Genomic DNA, 12,076 nt, shown 5'->3' on the forward strand with positions numbered 1-12,076 from the left:
CAAACATCCTCTACATAAAATTGCATAAATACAATGAAAAGTACATTGTACAAAAGTTTGAGATACTCATACTTGATTTTCAACAGAATACGTTGTCCATTTACTTAAAATGTGTTAACCTGTTAAATAATCTTTTTTTCTTTTTTCAATACTGTTGTGATATTTATATCTACGCTTTTGTGTCTCCAGGGAAGGTTTCCACAATTCCTAACCATGAATAGCAGTTTCATACTGTAGATAAATAGAAATAACTGTACTTTTTAAATTTACTAGGTAAAAACTTTTGTGGGAACTCCTTCATTACATATCATTTGGAGATTACTTACTAGAACTCTATTGAGAATGGTTTTAATTTAATGACTATAACGTGTATTCAAAATTAAGTCCACTCTCCCAGAGTATACAGTATTAGTACATTATTTAAAATACATTTTTTTGCAAACAAATATTTCATGTCCTATGTAAACTTAAGTTTTTAACTTTAAAAATTTAGACTGATCAGAAGAAGGAAACAGTTGCTCCTGTGCAAGAAGAATCCGATCTTGAAAAAAAAAGAAGAGAAGCTGAAGCATTGCTTCAAAGCATGGGGCTAACTCCAGAATCCCCCATTGGTAAGGATAAGAATATATCCATTTATAAGAGATAGATTTTATTTAGCTTAGACATATCTGAGATGAATGAATTGACTTTAATATGTTTTGCATATTTTTCTTATTTGTGTCTCTTAAAAATGACTAATCTTACAATTTATTCAGAATTATCTTTTTTCACATGTGCCAATACATGGTTATTTTGTTTGTTTAAAAGAGCTGCAAGATTAGGTATACTTATTAACATACAGTGAACAACCAATTGACTTTTATTATTCAATCAGTAATTTATTTCAACATGTGTTGAATAAGTTTTCTGTGGTATACTGTATTTAACTCAAAGATAACTGTGATTCCTGGTCTTAACTCTATATTTCTTTCTGTAGGTTAAAGAGAGGTATAATGAGTCAAAGTTCTAAAAGCTTATTAGTATTCAGAGGGAGAGGAAGGAAAGGATACACCTCTGCTGTCATTGCCAATAAGAGAAGTCATATTGGTAGCTTATTTTGGCAGTGATTTGACTTGTTCTGCTTTTGTGCTATTCATTTTGATAACAGTACTAAACCAAAAAGCTGAAGTAGTAGAGGTACTGAAGACAATCTAGTTACATATCAGAAAGCATTAAATATTTAAACGAGCTGGGTGCTGTTACGTAGTATTTTAGTTTGATATGGCCTTTATCATTTCTGGTTCGTTTGTGGGTTAATTCCATCTAGTTCAGGGTACATATATTTTAGAAATAGTAACTGCTGTTTGCCTCTTGTGAAACTACAATATAACTATTTCTAGAGCTGATATTTCTAGAAGGTTTCAAGATGAAAAACTAGTTACTCTCTTAGTCTGCTTCATTGTTACTTCTTTCAGCTCATTTGCCTTTCTTTATGGTAGAATTTGAAGATTGAAATATATTAACTTGAATTGTATTTATTTATTTATTTATTTATTTATTTATTTTGAATTGTCTTTATTTAATAAGCTAATGTTGCATAATGGCAGTTTTAAAAGTAAATGAATCGTAACACTATTGTTAAAAAAAATACTGTAGTAACTAAACCAAGTTGCTTGTTAGTTGCATAGACTATAATCAGTTTTTCTGAGTCTTTGGCTTCATTTTTCTCCTATAGGAATTTTTTCCCTTCTCTGTTTTTAGGATTTCATTTTCATGGAATTCACTTGCTCATAATTCTCAGTTCATATTCGTTATCAATTCTTGAAAGGACAGTCTTTTTTAAAATTTTTAAATTTTTTTTAATGTTTATTATTTTTGAGAGAGAGAGCGTGAGTCGGCGGCGGGGGGCGGGGGGGCAGAGAGAGAGAGAGACAGACAGACAGACATAGTATCTGAAGCAGGCTCCAAGCTCTGAACTGTTAGCACAGAGCCCGCCTTGGGACTCGAACCCATAAGCCGAGATATGACCTGAATCGAAGTCTGACGCTTAACCGACTGAACCATCCTTGTGCCTTGAAAGAATGGTCTTTGTGTGTGTGGGTGTGGGTTTGTGGGTGTGCATTTCTCCCTCATTCCCCATCTCCAATTCCATTCTCCTTCCTAGTCTTGCATTAAGTTCCCATTCTTGCATTTTTGACATATATCCTCTTGATCTGTCCTACATGTGCTTACGTATTTCAAGGTTTCATATTTATGTATATTTTACACACATAAACGGCATTGTGCTGTGTGTGTCATCCTGTTTATACCTTTTTGTCAAGCAGCATTTGAGAGCTACCTATGTTGCCAAATACAGATCTAGGTATTTATTTTTGACTGACACCTAATATTCTATTCTGTACCATATTTTACCTGTTTCCCAGCAATAGGCACTTGGCTTGCTTCTCTCTCTTTGCTTCGCTCTCACAAGCAACACTGCAAAGAATATATACTTTCTCTTTGAGAACTGTGGAAGAGTTTCTCTGGGATGTAAGCCCAAGAGTTGATTTGCTATGTTATTTGTATGGGCTTACTTACATTTATTAGATTCTACATACCACTTTCAAAAATGACCCTCCCAGTACCACTGAATAAGAAAGTAACAATATTACCATATCCACATCATCACTTGACCTTCTCCAACTTTCCAATTTTTGCCACCTTGATGGGTATAAAATGGTATACCAAAAAAAATTTTTAAGTTTATTTATTTACTTAGAGGGGGAGAGAGAGAATGAATGGGGGAGAGTCAGAGAGAGAGAAGGGGACAGAGGATCTGAAGCGGGCTCTGTGCTGACAGCCAAGAGCCCAATGTGGGGCTTGAACTCACGAACCATGAGATCATGATCTGAGCCAAAGCCGGATGCTTAACCCACTGAGCCACCTAGACGCCCTTACCAAAATGTTTTAATATAAATTTATCTCTTTATAGTGAGGTTGACCATCTCTCAAATATCTGTTATTTTCTCTTCTGTGAATTGCATATTCATATCTTTTGCCCATTTACCATTGGAGTTGTAGGAGGTCCTTGTGTATTTTAGGGGAGGACTTCTTTATTTTAGTTTTTTGACAAAAATACCTCTCCCAGTCTATTACCTGTTAACTCTGTTGATAGTATCTTTCATTGAACCAAATCCTTCATTTTGATAATAGATCTGCCAATTATAACCCTTTTTTTGTACCTTTTTAAAAAAATTTTTTTTAATGTTTATTTCTTTCTGAGACAGAGAGAGACAAAGCATGAGTGGGTGTGGGGCAGAGAGAGAGGGAGACACAGAATCTGAAGCAGGCTCCAGGCTCCGAGCAGTCAGCACGGAGCCCGATGTGGGGCTCGAACTCACAAATGGTGAGATCATGACCTGAGCCAAAGTCAGTCGCTCAACCAACTGAGCCACCCAGGCGCCCCTGGTCTTTTTTTTTTTTTTTTTTTTTTAAAGAAATACTATCTTTGAGGACACAATATATATTCTCCTACATTTTTTTTTCTGTTAGGCTTTATAGTTTTAGCTTTCACCTTTAGATATTTGGGTTATATTTTTGAATATAGTATGAGGTAGGGATCCAATCTAGTTTTTCTCCATATAGTTAGCTAATTTTCTCAATACTATTTATTAAATAGTCCATCTTTTCCCTCACTGATATCTGATGCCAACTTTGTCGTACAATTAGTTCCTATGTATTCATGGCATTTCTATTTTCACTGTTGATCTAATTTGTTTGATTCTATACTATTAACCCCCAGTTTTAATTACTGTGGCTTTGTATTATATCCTAATTTCTAATAGAGAAAATCACCCCTCTTTTTTCCTCTTTTTCAAAATAGCTCTAGCTTAACAAATTTTTCTTCCCTATAAAAAACTAGTTTAAGTTTCCCCCCCAAAATCTTGCTGCGCCATATGTTGCATTTAGTGATATGTTTTAGTCTTTCTAGATCTAGAAGATTCTTCACACACTACTTTTTGCCCTATGTCATCAAGTTGTTGAAGAGAGTGGGCCAGTTGGTCTCTAGAATGTCCCACCTCCTGTGTTTGTATGATGGTTTTTCTCACATTTAGCTTTTGTTCCTGTATCTTTTGTATTTCCTCTACCCTGGAAATTTGGTTTAAAAAAACTTGTTTGGAACATCTTTGGTAAGAATATCTCATAGAGATTCTGTGTACCTCATATTACATCATATCAGTAGTACATATGCCTGGTTGTTGAGCTATTAGTGATACCAAGATTGATTACTGGGTTACAATTATGACAGGCAAGTTTCTCCATCATAGTTTTTTGTTGTTATTGTTGTTCTCCTTATGACTATTCAGTAATATCTGGAGATGGTACTTTGGCACCATGTGAATGTTCATTTCTCCATCAACTTTTCACCAAATAGTTTTAATACTTCTTGGTGATCCTTATCTAAATCAGTTGTTTAATTAGGAGTTGCAGAACTGTTTTAATAATTCCATCTTTTCTAGTGCACTTAGTGGCTGAAATTCTTCTGTAAAGGGGAGCTTTCTCTCATAATAGATTTATTTGGTTACCCTATATGAATTTCCTGTTAGAAAAGCAGAAGACATGCTTAGTTTTTTTTTTCACTTTAATTACTAAGAGTCACCTCCGGGGATTACCAGAGATTTTGTGTGTATTTTTTTTTTTTTAATTTTTTTTTCCAACGTTTATTTATTTTTGGGACAGAGAGAGACAGAGCATGAACGGGGGAGAGGCAGAGAGTGTGTGTATTTTTTAAAAAGATTAGCCAGTACTGTATTTAGAATCTTTGTATATATATTCATAAGTAAATTTGCATGTAATTTTCTTATACTGTTCAAGTTCATTGGCCATCATGGTTATGATTTTATCCTTTTTTTTTTTTTTAATTAATTAATTTATTTTGAGAGAGAGCAGGGGAGGCAGGAGGAGAGATTGAGAGAGAGAAAGAGAATGAATCCCAAGCAGGCTCTGCACTGTCAGCACAAAGCCCAGTGCGGGGCTGGAACTTGAAAACTACGAGATCATGACCTGAGCCAAAATCAACAGTCAGATGCTTAACTGACTGAGCCACCCAGGCGCCCCTGGTTATGATTTTAAAATAAATTAGACAGCTTTCCCTTTTGATATTTTGTACAACAGCTTGTAAAAGGTAGATGTTACTTTTCCCTTTAAAACTTGGTAGAATTCAACTGTAAAACTGCCAGGGATTGCAACTTTTTTTCCCAGGGAATAGTTGAGAGCAGAGATTATTCACCATTTCTAGTCTTCTTTTAAAGTTACAGTCTATTCAGGTTTTCTATTCCTTTTTGTATCGGTTGATTTTTTTAAAATAATAATAAACATTTATTATCTCTCATAGTTTCTGCCTGTCAGGAATTTGGTAGTGACTTAGCTGACTGGCATTGGTTCCTGGTCTCTCATGGCATTGAAGTCAAGATGTCAGTCAGAGCTGCAGTCATCTGAAGGCATGCTTGTTACTAGGATTTGCTTTCAAGGTGCCTCACCTACATGGCTGGCAGTTGATATTGGCTATTGGTAGTGGGAGTCCTGAGTTCCTCTCCACACAGAACTGCTTGAGTATCCTTGCAGAATGTCAGTTTCTCCCAGAATGAGCAATCCAAAGATAGAGAGAACCAGGAAAAGGCTATTCTTTTTGACTTATTCTTGGAAATCATAGAGCATCAATTCCACCACATTCTGTCAACTGGAATTCACAAAGAATTTGGACATTTTTTAAAACTGCCAAAACTGCAACAAATTCATCGTTCTCTTTATATTTTGAAATGATATGTTTTTTTTCCCTTTTACTGTATTAATACAATGATTTATAATGATAGTTTTGCTAATGTAAGTGCATGTTTACATTTCTGGAACAAATCCCACTTAGTTATGAGATAATTTTTTTTCTTATACATTGCTGAATTCACTTGCTAATATTTTATTTAGGAGTTCTTTATGCTCATAAGAGAATCATGCCTCTAATTTTTTTCCTTTTATTATATCTTGTCTGGCTCTATTATAATAGTTATAATAGCCACCTTAAATGGGTTGTGTGGTTTTCCATCTTCTTCTGTTCTCTGACAGATGCCTAAAGATCTTTCTTGTATTTATTTAAAATTAGACTTGAAGAATACAGGATACAGATGAAGTCAGTGTCCGTAGAACTTTCTTGACAGTAACCCATAATAAAAAATATATTTTATATCATGACCCAGGATGGATACTTGTTTTCCTTTTCACTACGGAATGTACTTAGTAAACATTTTTGAATTGTAGAAGTATAAAATACTGCTAGAATATTCAAGAGGATTTATTAAAAACACCACTCTCTGATTTTCCTAAAACAGACTTTTTTCTTTTTTTTTTAAAATTCTGAAAGGAATTTGTTTTATAATTTTATTTATTTTTTTGAAAAGATTTGATTTTTTAAAAAGTTACAGCTAGGGACACCTCAGTGGCTCATTCGGTTAAGTGCCTGACTTTCAGCTCAGGTCATGATCTCATGGCTCATGAGTTCGAGCCCTGCATCAGGCTCTGTGCTGACAGCTCAGAGCCTGGAACCTGTTTTTGATTCAGTGTCTCCCTCTCTTTCTGCCCCTCTCCTGCTCACACTCTGTCTCTCTCTCAAAAATAAACTTTAAAGAAATTATTTTAAAATATATATATATAGCTAATAAAATCTCTTTTAGCTTCTCTTTGTTGGTAGATTCTTACTTGGTGAGTTGACTACTTTTTGTCAGGAATCCTCGAGAGCAGGGACAGTAGCATTTTTATCCCTGGTGTCCAGCACTGGCTAGACATTTAAATGTTTGTTCAATTATTACTAGGTCATATGTCTTTCTCTACCTAGTAAGGCCAAATAAAAGCCATCTGCTTTAAAAGTAATAACAAAATGTAATTGTTTAAATTTCAGAAAAAAGCATAGTGGAAATTGAAATTTTAATATTTCATAAAAGAAGCATGGCTTGTTTTGTGTGTGTGTTTTGTTTTGTTTTGTTTTTTAACATTTATTTATTTTTGAGACAGAGAGAGACAGAGCATGAATGGGGGAGGGTCAGAGAGAGAGAGAGGGAGACACAGAATCAGAAACAGGCTCCAGGCTCTGAGCTGTCAGCACAGAGCCCGACACGGGGCTCGAACTCACAAACCGTGAGATCATGACCTGAGCCGAAGTCGGAGGCTTAACCGACTGAGCCACCCAGGCGCCCCTGTTTTGTTTTGTTTTTAACTAAATTTAAGTGGCCAGTCAAAGAAAGTTAATTTTATTTTATTTTTTTATTTTTTTTAATTTTTTTAACGTTTATTTATTTTTGAGACAGAGAGAGACAGAGCTTGAATGGGGAAGGGTCAGAGAGAGAGGGAGACACAGAATTTGAAACAGGCTCTGGGCTCCGAGCTGTCAGCACAGAGCCCAACGTGGGGCTTGAACCCACGGACTGCGAGATCATGACCCGAGCCGAAGTCGGACACTTAACCAACTGAGCCACCCAGGCGCCCCAAAGAAAGTTAATTTTAGATACAACTTTCAAACATGTTGTATCCAGTGTGGAGCTCTTAAACATTGATGATTGAAAAAAAGTGAAGTGAATCTCTTTTGTATGTGTAATTACTGTTTTGACCATCTTATAGAGAGATGAAAACAGATACTGTCAATTAGTCTGTAGCCTGAGTCTGTATCAGTAGGACACAGTACATTGATTAGTATGATAGTTTATTGTCTGTATTCTCTTTTATTAGGAAGAAACAAAAGGACTTTGCTAGTCAAAAATAAGTACTACTTCATTTATTTCCCTCATACTTTGTAACTTTTCAATACCTTAAATCTCATTTTTTGCCAGTTTTATTGAGAAGTAATTGACATATGTCACTATATAAGTTTACTTATTTGTAGTGGTATGATTTATATATATTGTAAAATGATTGCCACAATAGGTTTAGTTAACATCCATCATCTCATACAGATATACTAAGAAGAAAAGAAAAAAAAAATTTCTTCTTATGGTGAGAACTCTTAGAATCTACTCTTTTAACAACTTTCCTATGTACCATATAATAGTATTAACTGTAGGTCATGTTGTAGGTTATATCAATAATATTTATTTATCTTAAAAGTGGTAAATCTGATTTTTAGATAGAATGAATGCTTCCCATGTTCCAAGTCATTTCTTCAAGGTTAGACTGATTTTAACAAATGGTTCCTTAAAGTATATTAAGGCTACAGAATTTTATTTTTATATATTAATTTCTTTTAAAAAACTTATCTGATGCTCTGAACTACATTGAAAAGAATAAAGGAAATGAAACATTTAGAGGAAATTAGTGGCAGATATTTAAACTTCATTATCAGGAGAAGGGGCCATAGAAAGAGAGAAAACATTTTTAGGTGTTTGTTTATTTTTAGAGAGATGGGAGGGGCAGAGAGAGAGGAGAGAGAGAATCCCATGCTTACAGTGGGAAGCCCGACCTCAGGCTTGATCTCACGAACCATGAGATGATGCCCTGAGCTGAAATCAGGAGTGGGATGCTGAGCCATAGACACCCCATAGAAAGGGAGAAATTGATATTTAAGAGAATTCATGTTTAAAGCAACACCTTTCAGGACAAAAAGAGGAAGTTATGAAAAAGTTATTTAAATGTTATTTTTCCAGGCTAAGAGTATCCACAAGGGGGCATTATTGTAGTGTGTGCTGTGTTTGAATGTTAAGTATCATTGATTACCTAGACAAGGTCTTACAACTTTGGGTTATCTCAGAAGCTCACTTCTTCCATTTTACTGTCTATACTAGCTCTTACTCCATACATTCGCTTTCCTTGGTTGTTCACTTTTTCTAGGTTCTACTTCCTGGCAAAAGCCCCTTCTTGCCAGAGGCTTTCTTCTACATGAGAAATAATTGGGCTATGCATCATCCTTCATCTCTTGAGACTTGTGTGGTTCTGAGTTGTCAACTCAAACTTAAGTCTAATTGTAAATCTAGGTGCATTCCTAGTTCCCTTCTCATTTAAAAATAGTCTAGTTGTTTCTTTGTGTGCCAAAAGGCAGCAGGGTTAATTTTACATCCTTGGAAGACCAAGATCTAAACTGGCAGGAAAGGCCTTCTTGATTGGGTTTTTGTTCTAGAGAATTAAAAAGTCACAGTCTTTCAATACTACTTAAGTGATCAGTGAAGGCCATGTTGCAGATTTGTTTACCAGTTTACTCCATGTATCTCCCCTGGTTTTCAAAAAAGGAAATAGGATCTTTGCTCTAGACTTCTAAGAAGCTTGAACTTGTTAAACATTGACATATGGTAATGTTAAATCTAGTAATGTGATTCAATCACTGTTCTTTCTAAACATTATATCTCTGATACTTGGCAAAAGCTAATTAGTAATGGCTTTTGTTATTTTCAAAGCTGATTGGACTGTTAAACCATCTTTGCAAATGAATCCTAGAGTTGAGTCTTGAGATTTGAGGGACTGAGTTCAGAGGCGTTTTTTGTTTTTTTGTTTTTTTAACCTCCTTGAATATATGCTGTTTGTTCTTGGGAGGTTGTTGAATCTGGGAGTATGGAGGCGTTGCCTTGTTGTGCAATTGCTGTAGTCTTTGATTTTTTAGACTAATTAGGTTGAAATATGGTAGTGACCAAATAACATTATCATTCCCCTTTTTCTGTTAATATTACTCCTTTTTCTTTTTCTTTTTTTTTTTTTTCCCCAACGTTTATTTATTTTTGGGACAGAGAGAGACAGAGCATGAACGGGGGAGGGGCAGAGAGAGAGGGAGACACAGAATCGGAAACAGGCTCCAGGCTCTGAGCCATCAGCCCAGAGCCTGACGCGGGGCTCAAACTCAGGGACCGCGAGATCGTGACCTGGCTGAAGTCGGACACTTAACTGACTGCGCCACCCAGGCGCCCCTCCTTTTTCTTTTTTTTTTTCTTTTTTTTTTAAATTTTTTTTTCAACGTTTATTCATTTTTGGGACAGAGAGAGACAGAGCATGAACGGGGGAGGGGCAGAGAGAGAGGGAGACACAGAATCGGAAACAGGCCCCAGGCTCTGAGCCATCAGCCCAGAGCCCGACGCAGGGCTCGAACTCACGGACTGCGAGATCGTGACCTGGCTGAAGTCGGACGCTTAACCGACTGCGCTACCCAGGTGCCCCACGCCCCTCCTTTTTCAATAATGGTAATTTTCTTTTTCTAGGCTTGTCCCTTCTGTAGTATACATTATTTATTATTGCAAGATGAAGTTGGTGAGCCAGATAATAATTTTGAGTCTTTAATGAGTCCTCTCCATAGGTTGCTTAAAAAATACCTTTTGTGAGAAATAATATAGTTCTAGGATGGAGATTTTCATTGAATTACAAATTTGATGTCGTGGCAATTAATTTTGCTTCTGTCTAATAAACTATGGTAATTTGGTAGCATCACCCCTGTAATTTATTTTTTATTTGGGAAACTTACTTCTGACACTTTAAATGGCTAGGTTAGTGTATTTATTTTGTGTATAATTACTTTTTAACTTGTTTCCATAAAGAACTTGAGGTAACATTTTTTTATAGTGTAGTCTTAACCAGTATGATACTGTTGAATTTATTGAGTGGAGTCACTGATACTTAACAGTCATCAGAAAGGGTAACAAATATGGTAACCATATTAAACTGCAAAAGAATTTTATAGTTCACCACAAATAGACTGATAGAAATATTACTGTTTTCCTCCAGTCTTTGCAATATGTATACCTAGACAAATTATTTTCCTAAGCATGAAGTTAACTATGTAACTTAAAGAATACAAAATTTCTTCTTTAAAAATCTTTAATATGAAAAAATCATGGTGTCTCACTATAATAAACATATTTGTGCTTTACAGCATAGTTGGCAAGCCCCTGTTAGATACTATTTATTCCTGTATTTATTCCTGTTGGGATTTAGACTAGGGGAAGCCTCACATTGAGAGATATACAAAAAGATGAGGAAATGTGATCTAAGTGAAGTTAGGGGACATTAATATTCCTTTATTTCAGATACAGATCATGTTTAGCTACTTTGAGTTATACACGCAGCACCTAGCACAGTGCCATCCACCTGTAAACTATATGAAGGTGACCTGGTTTTTCATTGTTTCTGAGAGATTTAATCACAAAGTTAGAAACATTTGATTTTAAGCGAGAATTAACCACTATGTCTTGGGAAACCTTCTAGCTATGATTTTTTCCCCTTCTAATCTTACTATTGGTTACCAATAGAATTTACCATTGAAAACATAGGGATGGTTAGTTTTGTACCTGTGTTTAAGATGTAATTCATCGTAGGGGCAGCCGGCTAGCTCAGTGGGTAGAGCATGCAACTCTTGGTCTTGGGGTCATGAGTTCAAGCCCCACATTGGGTGTAGAGCTTACGTTACAAAAACAATGTAATTCATCATACTATACTTGTACATTTTGTTAGATTAGCAAACCCCCTTTTTTATTGCATCATGTATAAACAATTAAACATAATTTCAAGGATTCAGTGAATGCAACTATCCCCAAAACAGATTTTTAATTAAATATATACTTCTTTAGATTAGTTCCTTTATAACTAGGAACTCACCTTCTTTTCAATACACTATTAAAACAGCAGCTTGCAGCTCAACATAAAATGTGTTAGTCACTTAATATTGTATACTGAAAAATTATTTTAAAAAGATACTTGGGATGGGGGACATTTATGGTAAAATTTAACCAGAAGATGGCAGTGATGATCCTCCTATACTTCCTGCAATGGTAATCAAAATGTTTTACAAACGTAATAGCATGAAATGTGCACGTTTAATTGTTGGTATATAATGTTAAGAGTGATGATTTAGGGGAAAGCATTTGCTGTTTGTTTTATATACTATGAAAAATGTGTATTTTTCTATAAGAAGGGATTAAGAATATTTTGGGTGTCTGTATCTTTGTTTGTACACTTCAGTTTTTTCTGAATACTGGGGTAAGGAAGTTATCATAAGTCTTGCCTTGTTTAAGTTGCATGCATCACTTTATGTTATGCATCATGTCTAGAAGGCATGCTATTTTATGGCCTGTTTGCATTTTTCACCCAAATTGCTGGAAACTAA

General features: G+C 35.2%; 1 protein-coding gene across 12 annotated transcripts in view; it reads left to right on the plus strand.

Moving 5' to 3' along the window:
- The window catches only part of DYNC1I2 (dynein cytoplasmic 1 intermediate chain 2), a 59,165-nt gene that overhangs the window by 3,285 nt on the left and 43,804 nt on the right, over positions 1 to 12,076 (plus strand). For 10 of the 12 annotated variants that reach the window (XM_043577038.1, XM_043577027.1, XM_043577032.1 and 7 more), the window contains exon 3: positions 494 to 611. In XM_043577038.1, coding sequence (XP_043432973.1) covers positions 494 to 611 — 118 coding nt within the window. Of the gene's footprint in view, positions 1 to 493; positions 612 to 11,931; positions 11,950 to 12,076 lie in introns of all 12 variants that reach the window. The other 2 variants (XM_043577029.1, XM_043577035.1) reach the window with 1 other exon arrangement.

The sequence above is a fragment of the Prionailurus bengalensis genome, chromosome C1, assembly GCF_016509475.1.
Source record: "Prionailurus bengalensis isolate Pbe53 chromosome C1, Fcat_Pben_1.1_paternal_pri, whole genome shotgun sequence".
Classification (NCBI taxonomy): Eukaryota; Metazoa; Chordata; class Mammalia; order Carnivora; family Felidae; genus Prionailurus; species Prionailurus bengalensis.